This window comes from Pantherophis guttatus, chromosome 4 (genome assembly GCF_059756535.1).
Source record: "Pantherophis guttatus breed Tessera chromosome 4, ASM5975653v1, whole genome shotgun sequence".
Classification (NCBI taxonomy): Eukaryota; Metazoa; Chordata; class Lepidosauria; order Squamata; family Colubridae; genus Pantherophis; species Pantherophis guttatus.
The window spans coordinates 104,985,314-105,009,607 of NC_142066.1; the positions used below are offsets into that span (position 1 = coordinate 104,985,314).

At 39.9% G+C, this 24,294-nt stretch overlaps 1 protein-coding gene and 1 long non-coding RNA gene across 4 annotated transcripts in view; both read left to right on the forward strand.

Annotated features, from left to right (window-relative positions):
- The window catches only part of TCAIM (T cell activation inhibitor, mitochondrial), a 35,185-nt gene extending 12,800 nt beyond the window's left edge, over window positions 1-22,385 (forward strand). For all 3 annotated transcript variants that reach the window (XM_060685828.2, XM_060685830.2, XM_060685829.2), the window contains exons 7-11: window positions 9,907-10,004; window positions 16,247-16,338; window positions 17,291-17,523; window positions 20,738-20,869; window positions 21,491-22,385. In XM_060685828.2, coding sequence (XP_060541811.1) covers window positions 9,907-10,004; window positions 16,247-16,338; window positions 17,291-17,523; window positions 20,738-20,869; window positions 21,491-21,716 — 781 coding nt within the window. In that variant the 3' untranslated portion in view covers window positions 21,717-22,385. The remainder of the gene's footprint in view (window positions 1-9,906; window positions 10,005-16,246; window positions 16,339-17,290; window positions 17,524-20,737; window positions 20,870-21,490) is intronic.
- LOC132709572 (uncharacterized) lies at window positions 12,395-14,035 on the forward strand. Its single transcript, XR_009620604.2, has 2 exons — window positions 12,395-12,465; window positions 13,889-14,035. It is a non-coding gene; the product is annotated as an uncharacterized LOC132709572 (long non-coding RNA).
- Window positions 22,386-24,294: the final 1,909 nt, after the last annotated feature.

The window sequence follows — 24,294 nt, forward strand, 5'->3', positions numbered from 1 at the left end:
AAGACATAAATACCACATTAAACCAGATTGTTTCAGACCATAGAGACTTTTGTTTAGGAACCAGGTATCCCCTTCTTGCTGTCGGAATCCTGGAGGACTTCTCACGTAGATCTCTTCGTCTAGGCCTGCATGTAGATAAGCCGTGTCAACATCAAACTGGAAAACTTCTAAACCAAGGATAGTTGCAGTTGCTAAAGCAATTTTTACACTCTCAGTTCTGACTGTCGGTGAGTAAGTATTTGTGTAGTCCTCAGGATAACGTTGAGCGAAACCCTGAGCTACAAGTCTGGCTTTGTACAATGACTCACCATTTGGTTTCTTTTTGATTCTGTAGACCCATCGAGTGCCAATGACCTTTTTGTTTGCTGGAGGTTTTGCAGGTGTAAATACTTTAAGTTTCTTTAGACTGTCCATTTCAACCTGCATTGCATCATACCACTTGTCTTGCTCTGAATCAGGGAGCTGCTTGATTTGTGTGAAATTATCAGGTGGAAGTGTAACATTGCAAATCAAAGGCAAGGGTGCTTTTGTCAGTTGCCAAGAATATCATTGTGGAGGGATCCCTTTTGTGACCCTCTTGGAACGTCTCGGGACAACTGTCCAATCTTCTTCTGCTTTGTCCTTGTCCTCACTTTCGTCGCTAGCGTCAGCATCCGCGGCTTGCGAAGACGGAACATCGGGTTGAGAAGAATCAGTGGAATCTTGATCATCAATCTGCGTGGCATCAGCAGTATCATCTCTAGGAAAATAAACTCCAGGATCATTGGAATGAATCCTGGACCAGTCAATATCTTCTTCAAAATTAGCAGATTGGGAAATCACAATTGCATGTTTAGAGTCAATAAATTTGCTCCACTTTGAATTATCATCAATACCCATAAATCTCAGTCTCTTTGCTGCTGGACTTCCTTTTCTTCTTTGAGCTAAGGGAATGTTCACCATAGCATATGAACCAAAAATATGGATGTTTTTAAGATCAGGCTTGTAGCCATACAACATGAAGAAAGGAGTCTGATTTGTTACACTGCTCCAAGTATGGTTGACAATGTAATTTGCGTACTTGATAGCTTCACCCCAGTATATCTTACCAAGGTTGGCATCTTCTAGGAGACAACGCATCATGGTTTGCAGTACCCCTTGTCTTCGTTCTGCGACTCCATTATGAGCCGGTGTGTAAGGCGCCGACGTCTGATGAATAATTCCATTCTTACGCATCCAGTCCTGGAAACGCTGAGACATGAACTCGGCACCACGATCACTCTGGATTCTGGCGATGCGAACTTGGTGTTGGGTAGAAACAAGGGTTGCAAAGTCTTTAAAGATCTGAAAGGTCTCTGATTTTTCTTTCATAGGATATACATATCCATATCTAGAGTAATTATCAACAATTGTTAGAAAATATTTTCTACCACCAAATGATGGCGGGAAAGGACCAACTATGTCAATGTGAACCAAATCAAAAATGCGTGTTGACAGGCATGTAGCGTGTTTGGGAATGGCTGCTGCTTTGGATTTGGCCTTTTTGCATACAGCGCAATCCAAAAACACCTTACACCCCTTTAGATCCAAACCTTTTGCGAACTCCGGCATCTTCCTAAGAACACGGAAACTGGCATGCCCCAATCTTCTATGCCATTTGTGGATACACCTGGAATGCAAAGGTTTACCTGTTAGTGAATTCTCAACATTAACATTTTTATGCGGAACCTCAGGCTTGCTCTGAGCAACCTGTTTACCAATTCTATTTTTGTTGGCTTTAGGAGCCTTTGGAATAGCAACAGGATCTCTCTCTGGAGCATCTCTATCTGGGCCTGTGCGTTCCCTTTTTGGAGTTTGCATACTTGCCTGTGTTTGTGTTTTAGGCTTTGGCTTTAAGTAATAAACACCACCAATTAATATGGTTTCAGCAACAATATCGCCATCTTTAACTATGTAACTTGCTTTTTCAAGGTGGTGAACCTGGAACTTTAACATTCTAGACAAGTGACACTGACTAAGCAAATTACTGGTTGCTGTTGGTATGTAATAAACATCAGGAATGAATGCATCGAGCTCTTCAACATAAACAGTTCCTTTTCCTTTGACCTGGCAAGAATGATTTGAAAAAGAATAAAGTTCACGTAGTTCTGGTTCTGGCTCGTGCATCTCTGTGAAAAGTTCCTTTCTGTAGGTAACATGCAATGCTGCACCACTGTCCAAAGTCCACAGGAGTCGTCTGTCGTACTCCGGTTGAGGTTGTGGATCATTGGTTAAAGCCAATGTGGCGAGTGGAGTTTGTGGATCACGCCGGGGACCACGACGACCTTGTCTTCCGCCTCTGCCTCTGCCTCTGGAATCTGTTCCTCTGGGCTGGTACGTGACAGGAGCTGGAACTCGTTGGGGACAATCCCGGGTGGCATGTCCCACACGATTGCAGGTGTAGCATCTTGGCGTCCTTGGAGTGTAGGTCCTTCCTCGGAAGGGGCGCCTAGCTGGAGCTCTTGATGCGGGTGGTCCTCTCAAGTGTGGCGTGGCCAACATGAATGCCTCTTCTTCAATTAAAAGTCTACAGACATTGTCCACTGTGCGTTGAGCAATTGGGACTTGGTTAATTTTTGTAACAGCATCTTTCCATTCATAATTCAAAGAGTTAATAATGATGCTGATCATTTGAATATCCTCAATGTTATGGCCTCTTTCTCTCAATTCTGTTCTCAGACCTTTCAGTTTGGTCAAGTGTCCTCCAATTTGTTCACCGGGTTTCAATCTCGAACCGTGGAGTTCAGACATGAGTAAACATGAAGATTCAATTGAGATAGGCCTGTAGCAATTTTCCAGTTCAGCCCAAATTTGTTGGGCTGTTGTATTTGGTGGAAAAGTGACCTGCAGTTCAGTATCCATGGACATCAATAATGTTGTGCGAGCTCTTATCTCTAGATCTCGTATTGCAAAGTCCCATGGTTGTGCAGGAGGGTTAAAAACCATAAAATGAGTGCCTTCTCTAAGAAGCAATAGTGTAATCTCACTGACCCAGGCTTTGTAATTGTGTCCTGACATTTTTAGTTTTGACTCACCAGTTAGTGGAGAGACAGAAAATGCCTGGTAAGGAGCCTGCACTTGGTATGCTGGCTGTGCTGGCAGGAATGCCTGTGGTATTTGCTGTGCCTGTTGTGGACCTAAAAATGGTCTTGGTTGTGCCATTGGTGGTGGGCCAGGAGGTGGCCCTATTTGCACTTGTGGCTGGGGCACATATGCAGGCATTTGTAGCTACTGTGGCTGATGCACTGGAATCTGTGTATTCCAGTTGCCATTTGTGCTTGAGCTGCAATATTGGCATGACCTGCTGGAGATGCAGTCATTTGCCTTTGCTGTGTTCCATCTAAAAAGGCACCATCACCACCAGGGGGTGTTGGAGTTTGAGCCCGTGGAGACACTTGTGGCGTTTCAGCTTGAATCTCTGAGTGAGTTAGAGACAGGTTTGCCAGGGTCTGCTGTAGTAATTTAAAATGTTCATCTAAGCTCCTTTCTCTTTCAGCTTCCTGTAGTAAATTACTTTTGCCAGCAGATGGTGCTGCACCTTTAGCTTCAGGCAGCTCAGTTTCAAGAAATGATTGCGTGGCAGGTTTATATGTAACTTGATCAGGGAGACTTTCATGTGACGTATGCAGTGCTCTCTGGTCTGATTGGCCTGACACAAAATCCACCCGGGGGAGTGTCTTTGGCTCTGAGGAAGAAGACAAGATGGCCTCTTTTGAAAATCTTAAGTCACGGGACTCTGTCTTTTCTTGTTCCAGCATAAACAAATCTCTCTTAAATCGAGACAGTTCATTTTCATAATATTTTACATGCTCACGATAGGATTTGATGGCCATCTCACGCTGGGTGAGCTCAGGGCTTTGAGAAGAGTAATGAATTACTTCTCTCTCTGCGTGGGGGTGAAAAAGCTTTGCCGTTTGTGGAAACTTTCTTGGCCTGGCACCAAGCACATCGTAATCTGTGGGCTCTGGTAGAATAGATTCATAGCATGCAAATTGAGAAGAAAAAGCTACCGACCTCAGTCGCAGTTCATTATCTTCAAAAGCAGCTGTTCTGATATCTGTCCTTTGATGTGTTTCCGAAAGCATTTTCAGATCTTCTTCACCCATGGCACCTTCTTGTTCCAATTGCGTAGCCGTAGCAAGAGGCTGGAATCTTGAGGGCGTTACTATCTCCTGTTCTTCTTCCAAAGAGGATAAAGCTCTGTGCTTCATTTTTCCTTTTTTCTTCTTCTGTTTCGGCATCTTAGCAAAATAATTAGCGTACCTCAGTAGCTAAAAACTAATTGCCTATGCACTCTTATCAGAAGTAACAAAAACAAGGAAAAAGCCATAAATCAAACCGTCCTCGTGCTACCAGATTGTCAGGGCATTTATTAATCCCATGTTTGGCTCTGGGACTAATTACCCTGGTTTAGAGGAGGAGATGAATCGAGGCTTATTCCAAGTTGCAATAATCTGAAAAGAAACGCGAGGAAGGTTTCTAATAAAACTCATTTATTTGTTATAAAGAAAATAAAACACCTCACTAACTAAGAAAAGTTAATTGTTACATTTTTGAAAGTAATTCTTGCCGGCTATCTGAGCTGGACCTCTGGCAACAGAACAAAGGAAAGAGTGAGAGAGCAAGTGAAGGAATGTGGGTGGATACGGAAACACGTAGTTTACTGATAAGAAGTTGGCAAAGCTACGGAGAGTCTGACAGTCCAGAAATGATGAGTTCAGCTGGCAAATAAAATAACGCAGTGACAGAGAGAAGCTATGAATAACCAAGCCACAGCAATGAATAATTTAACACTACTGGTGGAAGAGAAATTTAAGAAAATTGAGGAAGATATAAGTTCGATCAAGGAAGCGGTTGCAGAGGAACACGATAAAATAAGAGATGATATTGTTTTTGCTGTATCAGGATTGTCAAACCTTCTTATCCAGCTTGATGGGAAAGTTGAAGAAATTAATGAAGCCAACTTAAATTTGGAAAGCAAAATGGGTGATGTCATGACCAGAACAGAAAAAGCGGATGATGAATTGGTAATGTTACAATACAGATCCATGGAGTTTGCTCTGAGATTGAGAGGCCTGAAGGAAAATAGTAAAGAAAATTTAAAAGACATTTGTGCTGACGCTATGGCAGAGATAATTAAAAAAAGATCAGAAGATGTGGCAATCCAAATTGATAAAATTTACAGGGTTAATTCCTGGTTGGCAAAACAAAGACAGCTGCCAAGAGATGTGGTGATTTATTTTACAACTAGGAGGATCAGAAATGAAATCCTACAAGCCTCTTACAAGAATAAAGTTCAGGTGGCTGGGCAAGAGGTGGTGGTTTTGAAAGAGATTCCTCCAAAGATGTTGAGAAGTAGAAAAGACTTTGGCTTCCTGGTAAATGAGCTGAGAAATCAACAAGTGGCATACAGATGGGATGTCCCAATTGGTCTAATATTGACTTATAATGGAGAAAGATATCGGTTAAACACAGTTTGGAAGGCAAAAGATTTTTATGTAAATGTTTTACAGGCTGGATACCCACCCTCACCTGGGGCGGGGAGAAAGAAAATGGAAATGGTACAACAAGAAAAAGATGGAAAACAGATAGAAACATATGCTGAAGTTGCAGCTGGAGGAATTATCATGGAAGAAGATTTGGATCTTGGGGGCTTACCCCCAACTTTGGAACCACCTAAGAAGGGAGAGCCGAAAGTACAACGACTGACCCGATCAACTTATAAATTGCAACAACAACAATCAAAAAGGCAACAATCTCAAGATTTATCTCAAGAAGTCCAAAAAACAGAAACAGTGCGGGGGGGCTAGGCCGAAGAGTAAGGTGGAGGAGGAGCTTCAGCTGATGCTCACAAGGCTTTGAAAGGCCAAAGATGGCAACTAAATTCTTATCTTGGAATGTCAATGGCTTAAATTCACCACAAAAAAGAAAGAAAGTATTTCACTACTTGAAACAATTTAACAATGATGTTATTTGCTTGCAAGAAACACATATCAGATTATCAGACCAAAAATATTTGATAAATTCAAGATTAGGTACAAATTTTGTGGCATCAGCGTCAGAGAAGAAAAATGGACTAATCATATATGTAAGGAAAGGACTATCAGCTAACTTAATTGAGGCAGATGATCAAGGAAGATATATTGCAATTGAATTACTAACACAGACTGGAAAAATGCTTTTTATTGGAATATATGCCCCTAATCAGCAACAAGACAAGTTTTATAAATTTTTACATACTAAAATAATACAATGGAACTATAAATCTTTTATATTAATGGGTGATTGGAATGGAGTAATTGACACGCAGAAAGATAAAAAAAGCTTATCAAAGATCTCAACACGTGCAAAACTACCTAAATCTTTTTTTGATATGATGGAAGATATAGAACTGAGAGATATCTGGAGAGAACGTAACCTGGAGGAAAAAGATTTTACTTTTTTTTCTGATAGACATCAATCCTTCTCCAGGATTGATTTTATACTAACCACAAATGATTTTATTTCCAGGGTGAAGAAGACGAAGATATGTCCAAGAACTTTAACTGATCATAATCCGGTTTGGGTGGAATTTGAACAGGAGAGGAGAGAAAGGAGGTCTTGGAGGTTAAATGAAAACTTATTTAGATATGAAAAAAATGTAAAAGAGCTTAAAAAACAAATGAAAGAATTTTTTGTTATTAATATGAATAAGGGTAGTCCTATGGAAATGGTCTGGGATGCTAGCAAGGCTTATATGAGGGATATCTTAATACATATGAACAATAAATATAGACTAAAACAACAAAAGAAGCGTAAAGAGATAGAGGAAGAAAGAAAGAAAGAACAATTACTTATATCTAATCTAGGAGATAAGAAAGTAAAAGAAACAATAAATATACTACGAGGGCAATTTAATATGTTAATGGCTGATCAGGTGGCAACTAGCTTACAATATGCTAAACATAATACATTTTGTAATTCCAATAAACCTGGTAGGTGGTTGGCCTACATGCTGAGGAAAAAACAGAAATCACGAGTCATTAGTAAGATAGAATATAGAGGTAAGGAAGTTTACCAACAGAATATGATTAAAAAGGCTTTTTTGGAATTTTATACAAAGTTATACGCTAGTGACTCAATACAAGGTATAGACATAGATATTTAAAGGAAGGGAATATTTTGGAATTAACGTTGGAACAGAGGGAAGGATTGAATCAACCAATAACTTCTGAGGAGATCGTTGTGGCAATTAAGCAGTTAAAAACAGGGAAAGCTCCAGGAACAGATGGATTAACAGCTGTTTATTATAAGAATTTACAGCTTGAAATGGTAGAGCCGCTTAGAGCTCTATTTTGTAAAATTCAATTAGGGGGAGGGGTTCCACCCTCTTGGAGAACATCTTTTGTTTCACTGATTCCGAAGGAAGATCAAAACTATATCAAACCTGAAAACTTTAGGCCAATTTCACTTTTGAATACGGATTATAAAATTTTTGCTAAGATATTAGCGAATAGATTAATGCCAGTTATGCAACAAGTTATTCACAATAACCAATCAGGTTTTATAAAAGGGAGGCAGATGAAATATAATGTTAGACAAATTATAAACTTATTGGAATATTTGGAAAAAAATAACCAGGTCCCTGCAGCGTTCATATTCTTGGATGCAGAGAAAGCATTTGATCGATTGAACTGGCAATTCCTGTTTAAAATAATAGAAAAAATGCCCTTTGGGGAGTATTTCATACATTCAATTAGAGCAATATATCAGGAACAAACAGCACAAATAATAATTAATGGAGGTTTAACAGATATGTTTAAAATTGAGAAAGGTACGAGGCAGGGCTGTCCCTTGTCGCCATTGTTGTTTATTTTAACTTTAGAAGTTTTGTTGAATAAGTTATGTGATTCTGATAAAATAAAAGGGATTGTAATTAGACAGCAGGATTATAGACTAAGAGCGTTTGTTCTTACTTTATCTCAACCTATAGAAGCGGCTCCCTATATGTTGGACATAGTAGCTCAATATGGCAAAGTATCTGGATTTAAAGTAAATCTTCACAAGACAAAGATGATAACTAAAAATATGTCCATAACTCAAAGAGAAGATTTAGGGAGAATAACGGGGTTTAAAGTAGTTAAAAAGTATCTAGGAGTATATATTGCAGTCTCAAACACGAAATTGTTTAAAAATAATTATGAAACTCTTTGGCAAAAAGTACAGAAAGAAATGGAAAATTGGAAAAAGTTACAATTATCACTACTGGGAAGGATAGCAGCAATAAAAATGAATGTACTACCTAGGTTTTTATTTTTGTTCCAAATGATACCAGTGCTTAAAAAAGGTGGAAATCTCATGGAATGGCAGAAAGGGGTTAATACTTTCATTTGGGCTGGGAAGAAACCAAGAGTGAAACTGAAAATTATACAGGATATACGTGAGAGAGGAGGTCTTAAAATGCCTAACTTAAGATTGTATTATGAAGCAGCAGCTTTATCGCAAATTAGTGATTGGTTTAACTTAACTGAAGAAAGAATGTTAAACATAGAAGGTTATGATTTGTTATATGGATGGCATGCTTATTTGTTATATGAAAAAAAAGTGGATAAAGTGTTTAAGGGTCATATACTCAGAAATGCATTGTTGAGGGTTTGGAAAAAGTACCAATACAAGCTGAACTATAAGATACCTATATGGGCAAATCCCAGACATGCAATAGAAAATATAAGTATAGAGCAAAGAATAGAGGTGATTACTTATAAAGAGCTTCTTCTTTTGGAAAGGGGTAAGTTGCAACTGAAATCCCTAGATGAATTAAAAGAAGAAGGGATAATTTATACTTGGTTTCAGTATGGTCAGCTTCAAGCTAGATGGAGGGAGGATCAAAAAATTGGTGTTATGCAAAATGAGGAAAATCTGGTGAAACAGATTAGAGATCAAAGTCAGATGCATATTAAAAGGTTGTATAATGCATTATTGGGAATAGATTCAGAAACAGAATTGGTTAAGGATTGTATGATAAAATGGGCACAAAATTTTCAGGAACCAGTGATGATGGAAACGGAAAAGATTTGGGTCAGAAATGTTAAATTTACGCAAGCACAAAATTTGAGAATTTTTATAAAATGTTTTATAGATGGCACTTAGATCCTAAAAAATTATCATGTATGTACTCGAATTTGCAAGCTAAATGTTGGAGATGTGAATGTAATGATGCAACCTATTATCATATATGGTGGACCTGTAAGAAAATCAAGGCATTTTGGATAAAAAATTGGTGGGTGATGCAGAACATTTTGAAAAGAAGGTTGAAATTTACTCCTCAATTGTTTCTATTGGGTATAACTACGGACTGTACAGTATCAGAGACTAAATTGATTTTGAACTTAATATCAGCAGCTAGGCTGTTGGTAGCTAAATATTGGAAGAAGGACTTTTTGCCTACTATTGAAAAGTGGATATTGAAAGTAACAAACCTAGCAGAAATGGTAAAAATCTCAGCGTACTTGAAGGACCACACGCAAGAAAGATATGTATCGGAATGGAGAAGATGGATTGATTATATTCAAAATAAGTATCAGACAAGAAAATATCAAATAGCTTATGAATGAATGTTAGTATTAGAAGTATTAGGTTATCTATAGTGGAGTTAAGGTTTCAGGGGGGGAGTTAGTACTTTGAGGATAAGTAGATTAATCTAGTTTATGACTGATTAAATGAAATACCTTGTATTTTGCTCTGGGAAGTCTGGGGGGAGGGGGGATGAGGGGGGGAAAGAGTGGAGGGAATATGGGGGGGAAGAAAATTTTTGTATTTTTTTTTTTTTTGTAAAACTTTTCAATAAAAAAAAAATTATGTATGGCTGTAAAATTTTCAAATAAATAAAAATTTGAATTGTTTTTTTAGATGGCAGAGGAGTTGGGGTATTGCTCATCGATGTAGCCAGTTACATAGCCTAAGTCGCTTAGCACACCAGAGTCCAGAAGCACCTAAGAATGCTAAAGGTACATTTTCCTATTACAGTTTTCTTTAGTTGTAATTTCATTAACCAAAAGAATTCAGAACATTAAGCTTAATACAAAGCATATTAACACAGATCTAGTAAAGTTGCCTCTTTTTTTTCAAGATAGAAATTATAGTAATATATTTGTCCTAAAGAAACTCCATCTCTTTACACCTGTAAGCACAGTTTTCCTCAACAATTTATCTTGAATTCCAATAACTAAGTATATTTACCTTTGTTGTATTCTGCTCTCCAAGGTGATTTGAACTGTTGAAAACACAACTCGTAGGCAAAGAACGAGGTTGTAAACGGGTTTACTTTTCATTTCTTGGAGCAGTCACACACGAACGTTATTGACAAACTTAAAGTCGGTGTTGGGAGCGGCTGCCTCCCAACGCTCTTTATACAAACTCAAAATAAGCCGGGTGCACTATTAGCCAATCGGCGTTGCTTCCGGGTACCGCCCTTTTTTGGGACGGCGGCCGGTGACAGCTCCCTACGCTGCTCCGGCTGCGGGGTGACCATCTGCCTTCGAGTATGGGACTAACACCAGCCACCTGCCCTTCACCAACGTGCACAGCTAAGGTTATTAGTCACATCCCCCCACTACCACCAGACATCATTGCAGCAGCCTGCTTCTTGGATTCCTTCGTTTGTCAGGGTGTCCCCATTTCAGCAACGAATCTGCAGAGACTCCCCTCCCCACACTATGTCGAGACAGCTTGACTCTTGACAGGCGGCCCCCTCTACCAGGAGTCCACCTGTAAAACACGAAAGAGATAGGTTAGATTGTGGGACCCGGTTTGTGGGGGGTTGTTTTTGTGATAATGCTTCAATAGCTTAGGAGCTTTTAGGTCCATGTCTGCCACCCAGGAGGCCTCAGCTAAAGGATATCCCTTCCACTTCACCAGATATTGAAGCTCACCCTTACGGATCTGGGAATCAAGAATGCCATCTAATTCGTAGTGATCGTTCACTACAGGACCTGGACCCTGTGTACCCCCTCCGTTTGCTATAGGTTTCAAAAAACTACAGTGAAAAGTGGGGTGAATTTTTCCCAAATGTGGTAATTTCAGGATTACCGTAACTGGATTGATTACCCTTTGGATCCTGAATGGGCCCAGATATTGGGGTCCAAGTTTTTTACACGGGGTTTTCAACTTTATATACTTAGTAGACAGGTAAATGAGATCCCCTATTTGAAATGGTTTATGGTCAGCTCGTTTCTTGTCCGCTTGCACTTTATACTCATTAGTCGCCTTGTTTAGGGCTGCTTTTATCTGCGGCCACACTACTTATATTGGTGCTCCATTCAGCTGGAGCTGGGGTTATTTGTCCCGGAATCGGATCATTTAATTCGGGAATAGCATTGAACTCCTTTCCAGTGACAATTTTGAAGGGAGATGCTCCGGTACTTTGATGCAGGGTGTTGTTGTATGCTACTTCAGCAAACGATAACAGGTCTGACCAATCGTATTGTTGATAGGACACGTAGCACTGTAAGTAACGCTCTACCATTGCGTTTGCTCGTTCTGCTGCGCCATTAGTACTGGGATGGTAGGCTATACTCAGTCCTTGAGAAAAGCCAATCAGGGTTATGAAGTTACGCCAGAACCGTGCCGTAAATTGAACCCCCCTATCCTAGATGATACATTGTGGAACCCCATGTAGCCAATACATGTGTTGGACAAACATCTTTGAGAGTTTCTGGGCTGAAGGTAATCCTTTACATGGAACAAAGTGCGCTTGCTTGGAAAAAAGATCGTCAGTGGTCCAAATTACGGTATTTCCATCACTCTCCGGAAGCTCCACGATAAAATCCATAGCGATTTCCTCCCAAGGGCCTGTAGGATTGGCTACAGGCTGTAAGAGACCCAAGGGTCGACCGGGCTTTGGTTTAGTCATTGCACATATAGAACACTCTCTAACATTGTTTAATATCCTTGTGCATTTGAGGCCACCAGAATTGCCGCCTAGTTAGATGTAGAGTTTTAAGGAACCCGAAATGACCACCCAATTTTGAGTCGTGACAACGCCGTAATATTGATCGGTGTAAAGCCCCCGGCACATAAATCCGAGACCCCATCCAAGCCAACCCATTGCGGTGTGTCAATATGGATTTGTGAGTTTGGGCCCATGAGTCTTTCGCTCTTTCACTACGCAGATCCTCTTGCCATACGTTGTCCTTAGCCTGTAAGGAGGGTTCGGCTGGGGTTTTAGGTATCATCGCTTGGACAATATCCTCTCTTTTGCTATGAAATTGGGGCATACGTGACAAGGCATCTGCTAGGAAGTTTTTCCCTCCTGGTACATATTTCAGGTCGAAGTTGAATCGTTGGAAATACTGTGCCCAGCGCACCTGTTTGGGGGACAGTTTTCTGGGCGTCTGGAGAGCCTGTAGGTTTTTATGGTCCGTCCATACTTCAAATTTGGTGCCACTCCCCTCCAAGAGATGCCGCCACGTAAGTAATGCCCAGCGAACGGCGAAGGCCTCTTTCTCCCAGATCGCCCAAGCTCTTTCACTTGATGTTAGTTTGCGAGACGTGTAGGCACATGGATACAGCACTTCCCCCTCCCCTTTTTGCAGTAATACCGCTCCTACAGCCACGTCGCTGGCGTCCGCCTGCACAATAAACATGAGGGCTGGATTAGGGTGTTTCAAAACCGGCTCCCGAGCAAAGAGACTTTTTAGCTGTTCAAAAGCTTGCTGACACTCGATTGTCCAGTTTAACGTTTGGCTGGGTTTGGCCTTCGTACCAGTATGTTTGGTACGCAATAGATCCGTTAGCGGTAACGCCACTTGGGCGAAGGCTGGAATAAATTGTCTATAAAAGTTGGCAAAGCCAAGGAAACTCTGTAGTTGTTTCCTTGTGGTAGGGGCTTGTCATTCTAGGACTGTTTTTACTTTGTTCGGATCCATTTCCACCCCAGTTCCCGAAATGCGATATCCTAAATAATCTAGCTGGGTGCGATGGAAGTCGCATTTGGACAACTTTACAAAGAGGCGTGCAGCCAGCAATTTGTTTAGCACTTGGCGTACCAATCGCATGTGTTCCTCCATTGTTTTAGTGTATATCAGAATATCATCTAGATATATCAGTACTCCGCGGTAAAGATGCTCATGCAATACCTTGTTAATAACCTGCATGAATATGGCCGGTGCACCTTGTAATCCAAACGGCATTACTTTGAACTTATAACTGCCTAATGGGCAATTAAAGGTGGTTTTCCACTCATCGCTTTGCTTTATACGGACATGGTAATATGCTTCACACAGGTCAAGTTTTGTGAAGATCTTTCCCGTAGACAGTACCACCAGGAGATCTTTGATTAACGGTAGAGGGTATAGGTATTCTACGCACACTGCGTTCAAATCTCGAAAGTCCACACAAAGACGGAGACTCCCGTCTTTCTTTTTCCGGAATAATACAGGGGCAGCCATCCGTGACCTGCTGGGCTCGATAAACCCTCTCGCCAAATTCTGATCTTATGTATTTCTGGAGTTCTTCCAACTCAGGTGGTGTCATCCTGTACATTCGAAGTTTTGGTAGTTTGAACCCCGGGAGTAATTCGATAGCACAGTCAGTGGTTCTATGGGGAGGGGTAATACCTCAGCCCCCTCCTCATTAAACACCTCCCTCAAGTCTTCGTACACCTCCGGGAACTTCCCCGACACTTCCCCATGGGCTCTGGCTGGCTCGGCCTGTTCTTCTGACTCTGTCTTTGACCCAAGAACCAGTCGTAATTTCCGATAACCCCCTTCTCACCATATATGGGGTTTCCACTTATCCAGCCAGGCCAACCCCAAAATAAATGGTTCAATCATTCGTTCTATGATCACAAACCTTATAGTTTCTTTGTGCTCCCCTATTTGTAATTCCACAGGTTCGGTAACGTGTTTGGATGGAGACCCGCCTAACACCAACCCATCCATCTGCTCAAAACGTATAGGGGTTTTCAACTGCACTTTGCGTAGTCCCAGGTCATCGACTATTGCTCTGCTCATTAAACATCGAGTGCACCCTGAATCTATCAATGCGCCCCTGTGACTCGCTTGGGAGGTACGCAGGTTCCGTATGACAACTGGTATCACAAAGGGGCAAACGGGTGCACTTACCATGGGATCGTTTGGATCACTGTCCTCTTCATCAATTGTAGTTATGGGGCCTTCCTCCGTTCCCACGGGGCTCTTTACTTCTTGGGGTTTGGAATGTGGACCACCACGTGGACTTTGAGTGGCCAACTGGGATTGATCTGGACTTGTACGAGCTCAGCCCCTGGGTGTGCGACCCACCCCAGTTGTAGTCATCCTGGTCTGGACAGGAGGTAGAGGGCAGTCCAGCGCTTGATGACCTGGTTGGTCGCAGCGGAAACAGCGAAACGTGCCACGGCCTGCCAACTCAGCCGGTTGCACGGGAAAAGAACTGTTCCAACCTGGAGCTCTCGGAATGGGCGGCCTCTCCACCGGGCGTCATTGCTGGGTAATGTCGCCTTCCCCCCCCCAAGGCCTAAACTCCCGTAACCCAACATCCAGGTCTATGGCTGCCTTGAACCACTCCGTTAAACGAGGTGGTAACCCTCTATAAACACATGCTTGTCTAATTTCTTTATCCAACCCCAGCCGAAAATGATGCACTAACAATCGATCTGGCCAGGATCGAAGCTGTCCTGCAAGAGCCCTAAACTCCTTTATATATTCCCTAATGGGATGCCCCCTTTGTTTTAAGGATACTAACTCCCCCTCCACCACCTGGTACGAGTGTCATCCTCAAATTGGCTCCTTAATGCTTCTAAAAATAAGCCAACATCGATTAGTTCCCTTGCGTGGTCGGTAGGGAGGTCCGCAACCCAATCTGCGGCCTCCCCTGATAACATGTTCGTAATAGCGACCACCATAGACCATTGAGAGGGGTATAAGTGTCCATAGAGATCTAGATAACTGAGCACCTGACTCAAAAAGATGGACACACGGTCAGCGCTCCCATCGAATGTGGTTTGTAACGGAGTGGGTCCCCAGACCTGCTGCTGGCCAGATAGGTAGAGGACGGGCCTCCCTTGTATCCCTCCTGTCCTCCCTTCGTGATCCCTCATGCTGCCGGGCCCCGTCATACCCTGTAGTGACTACACCCTGTCGTCTGGGTTCCTCTTGATCTAACCCTCTCAGGGCACCCCCCCATAGATGTGGTGGTTGGTGTCGCTGTCAGTTGATCCGTTTGCTGGGGCCGGCCTTTAGCTAGTCGTAGTTTCGGGCTAGCCAAATGGAAACGGCTGTCCATGCCTCTAGGTCACCCCCCCCCCCGCCAAGCCGCTGAAGCTTCCGTTCCAGCCATCCACGGTTGCCACGAAGGAGCATCCCGAAAGCTCGCTTCTCTGAATCTCTCCCTCAGTATATCAAGCGTTGAGGATCCCAGGCCCGTAGAGTAACTCCATTCTCCGTCATCGTCCTCAATCCAGTGTCGCTCCCGCCAACACCTCCCGGACGGGGTTTTGAAGATGTGGCTATCCCGACACCCTTCAGGGTGGGGCTATGCCACCACTCCGCCGACAACGTCTTCTTCCCATTGGCGCCCGCAGCCTCTGCCAGCGCTTCATGCACCCCCACCCCTTGTTGAGACGACCTATCCTTCGGCCTCACAACAGGCGGGTCAGGTTCGCTGGGTGCGTCTGAAACCACCTCCATGGCCGCGGCTTCGGCCCCATCTCCCAACACCGGGGTTCCAGCCTCCACACTCTCCGCCATCTCGTCCCAGAGAAATGAGAAGGGAAATGGAAACGCCGACTTTCTGTCGTATTTGCTCTCCAAGGTGATTCAAACCGTTGAAAACACAACTATAGTCTTAACCTGTTTGCCTAACTTAGAACACTTCCACATGGCACCATTTATACTTTCTATTTCCACTTCTAATTCCTCATCAATGTTAATTGTTTTTCTCTTCTGCTAACTTTCAAACTTCGGAAATAGCAGAAAACACCATGAGTCAATTAGCTTTACCCTAATAATGGCAGCTCCTAGAATAAAAATGTATCTTTGCTCCTGCTCCATAGAGAAAGAGGATTGAAATACTATTCTGTCTTCCCATCAGCCGATATTATATTTATATATGCTGTACACATCTGATCCATTTTGGAAAAAAAAAAATCTCAGTGTATTCAAGAAAGTTTCATTCTCTAGCATATGTCTTCCTTTTCTGTGAAATGACCATTCCCATATCCACCCTGAACTATGATTTCTCTTTCCAACAGGACAAACAGTGATATTTACAGACCGCTCAGGAATGAATGCAACAGGCTATGTTATGCTAGGAACAATGGACGTTCATCACCATTGGACCAAAGTAGGATTTCTTTTAGTACTCAGCATATGGGTCGGTCAGTCTGTCTGTCAGTCTGTCTGTCTGTCTGTCTGTCTATCCTAATCTAATCTAATCTAATCTAATCTAATCTAATCTAATCTGTCTATCATCTAATTTATTTATTACCTGAGATTGTGTTCATTATACACTCTAGATGGCTTTTATCCACCACGGTAATACATAAAAAATAGTCACATAGTCAAATAATCATTAAAACATAATCTCACCTCTAAACAACCATTTCCAACTTGATAACTGTTCCATTCCAATGGCATTCCCTGCACAGAATGCTCTCTGAAATATTTGTTTATTTATAGAAAGCAAGAAAAATCAGACCAAGTAGATGCAAAAAATTGTCACTAAGAAATCTTAATAATAGTTTGATAAATTAGTGTCTATATATTTACCATTTAATATGTTAAAAAAATAATTTGTTTGGAATTAGTTTCAATGTGTCTCTTAACACTGGTAAAGGGGGCAATGTTGGGATGCATTTATTCTCTGATTGGCTTTTGAACTCTTCCCTTGCTTCAGAGGAAAGCTGACATATGCATCAGCACTTTAGTTAATTGCAAGTATGACTTCTCATGTTTCTGCACATTAATATTTTGGGGAGCACAAATAATATAAACTAAAATAGCAAGTAGAGTATTGTATATAGTAATACTAGTGTCCCCTGTGTATATTATTTCTTTTGAAAAATTACACCAGCTTTTTCCAACAAGTTTGTAGAAGTGAAAATTGTACAAAAATATCTGGGCAAATTGTGTTGAATATATAACAATGTTCATTATAGTAACAACTAGAAACTGGTGTGTACCTTTTTAAAAATTAGTTTAATGCTGACGTATTTTCTAAAACTGCTTATTTTGGCGAATTGGAGGAGTGTTTAATTCTGTCATGAACTTTTAAGAAAATCTTTCATTTTGTGCAGATTTTTGAGAGGTTGCCAAGTTACTCTACACTGCAAAAAAAAGTGCTGTTTCTAGAGGAGCGCATTAGCCAACTTTTGGGAGGCATACAAATAACTTATGTTGAAGAGCTTCAGCCAATGTTGACAATTGAAGAGTATTATTCTATTCTTGACAACTTTTATGATCAAGTGCATAATAAGAGACTTCCATTTCACCCTAATAGTCTGCGTGGATTGCAAATGATTCTAGAAAGGTGTGTATCTAAAGAAGTAGATATTGTTTCCTAGGTTTATCTTTAATGATAGTTATATTGTAGTCAGTTTTTCAGAAATACCTATTTTGGCTAAGATCAGAGCACATATGGGGGTGGGGAAATGGGGGGAAAGTGCTTGGACATAAAGACATTTTAGTTCCTGCTGTTGGATATAGTTGCTGAAAAGGAGACCTGTGTAGGAAGCCACCTAATTTATTTCAAGGGCTGAATCTCATGCTTTGAGAATAGTCCACCTTCCCAGGCTGCTCTAGTGATAGTGTGTTCTAATTTATTTCCAGTCCTGAATTATAATTTAAGGAAAAAACAATAACAATGTTCTGTTTTCCTTCAGGAGATTACCCCAAAAATTGTGCTTAGTCATCTGTTTTTCTTTTTTCCAATTGATGTAGTTGCACCCTGACTCTTGGTGACAAGTTCCTGCAATACCCTTGATAATTTTTTTGAAAATGACTTTGCTATAACTTCTTCCTAGGGCCTCTTAGTACCCAGGGATAAAAACACATAGCCAAAGTCACCTGGCTGATTTACATGCTTAACATGGGATTATAATCTACTATAATCTCTATACTAAACTGTTACTCCTTTGACTGCATGCATTATAGTCCTGTTGTTCCAGTTCTGTAGAGTGGGAATGAACTGATCATTTGCACAAGGAGAAACCATTTCAATCCAAATCACTTTCTTGAATTTCTTGCCATTCCTTTTGATAGTAACAACTTCAGTATCTCCCTAACTGATCAAAACCCTTTTCTTGAATCTGACATCATATCATAGATCTATCATGCTACACAGTTCAGGCAGTAACCACCAGGACATAATTCCACTCCCTGTGCAAAATATATCAGAATATCTTGATATTTTATGTAACAACAGTTTTTTTAAAGACTGGGTTATCTTTACTTTTGTAAAAGTGTTGACAAATGAATATTCCTGGCTTTTTTAGGTGTTTTTGTATCCAAAATTTATTACTTGCTTCCAAAGTGTTTCCAGAATTTCCAGTATCATTAATAGACCTGTCATTTTCCTATTATTACTCAGTGTCTTCAGCTGGCAGAGCAGTCTCTTTCTTTGCCTCTCATGATTTTGTCACCCATCCTTCATGCTGTGACTGTGGTTACTGAATGTGGTCTGATTACAAAGATCTCTCTGAATGAAGATGGACCTTTCGATCACTGAACCAATTGTTCTTCTTTCTTCCCTGCCCAACATATCATTTTACATAGGCAGCAAAAGTTTTTGTTCTGTTTGATGTAGCTATTTGCAATAAAATGAAGCTTCAGAACTTAACATCAGTGCAAACTTAATGGAGTTTTGAATCAGGACAAGATTGGTTACTATCATATCTTTCACCCTCTTTAAATGGTAGCCTAATCATGACATAGCTCCACTGGAAAATATTCCTGGGCCATCTATTAGAGTGTTTTATGTGAAAATCTATAGCTATAATTGGAAGGAAATTTCTTTCCTAATTTTCTCTCTTTTTCTCTCTCACTCTCACTTTCTATCACACACACAACACATACCTGCATGCATGCACATACTATTACTTCAGTGCTGTGCTAAACTAACTTTGAAATTTTGCATTCATTGGAAATAACCAATAACTAATAAATAAGACCTGCTGTTATTGCCATTTTACCTAATACTTTATGTAAAGCTTTTTAATTCATGAATAAGGTCAGTCTTAATCTGGAACATCATATATGTTACCCAATTCACTACATCTGTTTCCATTGCTTCATTTTCTACAAATGCATATCCATTATATTATTTCAGTTTAATTCTTTATGTTGGTTCTCTGCTTCAGAACTCTATGTACATATCAAAATATTTTTAAAGTGATATATTTTGGAAAATACTTAAATAGCAAGAAGTTTTAAAAGGAATACTTAGTATATGATCCACAGAAATTAATTTAAGCCAACTTTCCCATTTTCAAAAAGAAATCCCTATTTTGTAGAACAAACAAATTGTATGTTAGCAGGCAGTTTTGTAGTTGAGGATAAATAGAGAGACTAATATTATTAACAAGTTTGAAGACATACAATGTTAAAGGCATGGCTATACCACAAGATACATTTTGAAAAATATATATATGTTGAAAATTGGCAGAGTTCTAGTTATGTTAAGTTTTAGGAAATTATTATTAATTTTTGGGGTATCACAAAACTATTATTATTGATGGGATATCTGTGACCATGTTTCATTTGGTTTTAGGCACATCATCAGAATATTAGAAACCTGAAGCTTTTTAAATAATAAATGTGTATGTTTCTATTCTTTTCTATGTTTGTTTAGATCATTTATCAGACTATAGTAAAGTGTATTTAATGAATGTCACTGGCTAATCAGTGTGCATTTGTGACTGAATTTAGAAAAAGTCTTCAATAAAGCTACAGATTTCTTAATAAGGATTTCTATTGCAGAGCTTCTGAAAAAGGATCATTTCAAAACATTCTGGCATTTTATGTGTTGAACAATTATTTTAATTAAAGTCTTTCCTGCTTCAGATCTTTCCTTAAAAAATAGAGCAATAAAAAAGCAGTCACTTAAAATGAAGGAAGAACAGGCTACAAATAAAAATCATTATAAATCATTTTAAAGTAATGCATTTCCAACTTCTCTCTTGTACAACACTCTTCAAACCACATTCCACAGACTGGAATAGCTAGCAATACAAAAACCTTTCCTCAAGATCTCCATATTCCACATGTTCTCAGGGCACTGAGGAGGCTCTGAGGCACTGAGGAGGCTCTGAGCTTTAAATCAGCCATAAAATTTTCCTAGCATAATTATTTTCTCTTATTCCAGAAATAAACTGGAAGAAGATAATTCTTTCCCTTAGGGTTACAGAATTACCAAAACAATAACAATTTTCTGCATGTCCTAAAATACACATCCTCCATCTTATAGTCTTCTAGTATGCAAAGCAGACTTGGAAGTCAGAAAGATTAAATGATAAATACAAAAGTCTGCTAATTATGAAATCAAAGCTGCTAAAGTACTAGGGGTGTAACTTGTTTAATATATTTAATTGGGTGGAGATTATATTGTGGTATTCTGTTAAATCACTGCATATTTCCCAAAATTTATACAGCTTATTTTCTTTTTAATTATGCTTGTTTGATATGAAGATCACATAATTTTGTCTACAAATAACAAGATCAACTTGTTTGTTCTTTTCTTTATGCAGTGACAGATATGCACCAAGTCTTCATGAACTTGGTTACTTTATCATCCCAGTAGTCTGTGATCTAGTAACTCTTCAGTGGTTTATCATGGACAAAACTCACCAAGCAAGAGAAAAACTGAAAAGAAAGGAAGAGTAAGTATTATTGAAAAGACACATTCTAGTCTGTATTTAATAACTTGAGAAGTTCCAAGACAACACTCCACAGCATGTGTAAATAAAAATGAATATTAGTCTACAAGATTCTCTTGTACCCAGAAGTTTCTTATGCTCTTGAGTCTTAATTTATAGAGTAGTGTACATATATGTATATTTAAATTATTAAGTAATAAATAATTAAATTAATAAGTATTTACTTATTATGTAGATACATACATATAAACCAGATTTTAAGGGAATAATAAACTTGTAGTAATGTAGTAATTGTAATCAGTGTTAGCCAGTTGTTAAGCAAACCTTTCAAATTAATTATAACATTGAATTTGAAATTGAATTTGAAAAAATGTGGAATAGGAGACACTTGAGAAAGTACTTGAGAAGATAATTGAGAAATACTTCAACTACTATATATTTTCATATTTTTTAAACTCATCTTTGAAAGAATGTTGCAGATTATTTGCAGTTTGAGAAAGGGAAACTAATTATGATTTTTTTAGTAATTCCAAAAATGCAGTCATTTTAAAGCCAAGAACTGATTTGCTGACTTCACTTGTGTTTTATAATATTAAGGTGTGCATGGGATGTTTACAATTTCAGGTCCATACTACTAGAAAAGAAGCTGATCAAGACTGCCACAGATAAATTTTGTCTTCAACAGCTATATAAAGAACCCAGTGTTTCCAGTGCACAGATGATTCATTCATGCAGCAATCTATTGGAAGAACCATTGCCATATTTGCAAGGTATGCATCTCTGCATTTCCCACTTCTTTTCTGTTCTGCAAGATGGAGACCTCTGTATCCCTTGGAACTGGAAAAACTGAAAGTAAATGCTGCTATATTCAATGTAAAAGAGAACAAATGTCATTTATGCATTGGTATAAATTACTAAATTGAATATTTTCCAAACTAAATTATGAATAAAAATTTCATGCCAGTATTAGGAAGCAAGGCAGAGCATTTCTCTGGATTTTTCTGTTTTCTGTTGTTCAGAAAATTGCAAAGTATTATGTCTGCGTTTTTTGTTGTTGTTGTTTTGCAAGACTATATATTTAAGGGGAGTTGAATCTCTCCATTAAGTTGCATATGACTGGGTTTCAAGACTGTAATGAAACTATATAGTGGGGAATGAGGTACACAAACTTTGAATGTAATCCAGGTAGCACACAAATGTGAATCTTACATGTTAAAGTATATATATTCCCATGTAATACATGAACATGTGGATTTCAGTAAGCACAAATTGTGTTTGGAGAAGCCTTCTTAGAATGAAAAATGGTCATTGAAATTATTCTGTGGTGGAAATGTTCTTGAAAATAAATATTTCTGCAGCAGCCTAGTGGTAAATATTACTGATATACTGTATTTATTTTGCAGAATTATTGTACACCTTGTTTGAGAAAATTTTATAAAGGTCTGTTGAAATGTTTTGTCTGTTAGATCTTGCACTTTATATTTTTCATGTAAATAAAAGTAGCTCTATATATGGTCAATTCTTTCTGAGCATGAATTTTAAGCATTTCTGCTTTTGATTAAGATAGTAATATGTGCTTCTTTGAAGGCACTTCAGTAGATATTCCTTGAGACTTTTAGGTCAGTTTACCTCATGCCTTTACAGAATGCAGCTACTGAGGACCTATTAGCTTTGCTGCCATTCAGTCATATGTTTTTCATATCTGATCCAGGTTGATTAGGCCTGAGAAGCCTTCTGGGCAGCCCTGATATACTTACATGCTACTTCATCAGTAATGTAGACTACACTATGTCCTTACAGAATCGACCTGCATATATGATTGGGTCAGTGGTGAAATGTAAAATTTGTTACTACCGGTTCTGTGGACATGGCTTTGGGGGGCGGGGGGGGGGGGAAATGTGACTGGGTGGGCATGACTAACTTTTTTTTTTTTTACTTTTAAAAGCATTTTTTCTACAACCTTAAGAGGTTGTAGAAAAAAATGCTTTTAGAAGCCTCTGATGATCAGGCAACTCAGCTGGGATTGCCAGAGGCTTTTAAAGGCATTTTTTTTTCTACAACCTCTTTGTCCAAAGAGGTTGCAGAAATAAAATGCTTTTAAAAGCCTCTGACAATCCCAGCTGAGCCATGCGATCATCAGAGGCTTTTCTTTTTACTTTTAAAAGCATTTTTCGTCTGAAGAGGTTGTAGAAAAAATGCTTTTAAAAGTAAAAAAAAAAAAGCCTCTGATGATTGCGCGGCTCAGCTGGGCATGCAGGGGGCCAGGGATTTTTGCTACCAGTTCTCCAAACCACCGGCCGCCATCGCTACCGGATCGGGTGATCCGGTCCGCACCGGGAGCATTTCACCCCTGGATTGGATGCTGTATAAAAGATACTTGAAGAAAAATATTTTAGGATCCACTATGGCAGAGGAGAAAGCCTCTGCCTAATTTATGCTAATTAGGGTCTCTTCCTGCTAGGCATGCAAACTAGTGAGGAGGATCACCTTACATGGAACTTCCCAGTGTTTGAGACTGGGATGGACCTGTGGGAAGCTAAAAGCATGCTGAGCACATGTTTTACAATGTTTAGATAGATTACTGTTTCCCAATTGAGTACTGTACCTTTCAGACACGTTGAGCCATGATTAACATCCTGACTGAGGTTGGCAGAAATTGTAGGCCACTCAGTTTTGCACTAGGTTGGGAAAAGCTGACATACATGAATAATTCACAGGTTAACCCAATTATGGCTCTACAGATTTTTGCATTCCAATTCCCATCAACCTCAATGTACAAATACATTGATTAGGACAGTGATGGCAAACCTTTTTGGCATCGTGTGCCAAAAGCAGGGGGAGCACAGCAGGATCATGTGCGTGCTCACATCCATAATGCAATGCACCCCCTGTGCGCGTAGGTCCAGAGAAGAGAAAGAAGTGGGGGGCTGTTTTCTGGAAAGAGGGGAGGGGGACAACGGCCATCGCTCCTTCGCCCCTCTCTCCATGCCACCTTTTCCCTTCCTGGATACACATCTGCCTCCTAAGCGCTTTTGGCTTGAAAAATTGCAACAGGCAAGTTCTCTCCAAGATAGTTTTTTTTTTTTTTTTAATTTGATTTATATGCCGCCCTTCTCTGGAGACTCAGGGCGGCTTACAATGCGTTAAGCGATAGCCTTCATACTTTTGTATATTTATACAAAGTCAGCTTATTGCCCCCACAAACTGGGTCCTCATTTCACCTACCTTAGAAAGGATGGAAGGCTGAGTCAACCTTGAGCCTTGGAGAGATTCGAACCAGCAGTAAATTGCAGGCAGCTGTGTTAATTAACATTGAGTTCCACTGGCTGCTTCCGAGTAGTTTTTGCCTGTACTGCTGCTGCTTTGCAGAGGCAGCGGTGGCTCCTCCTCCCAGCCTCACTATAAATCTCGGGGTTTGCCTTACGGGG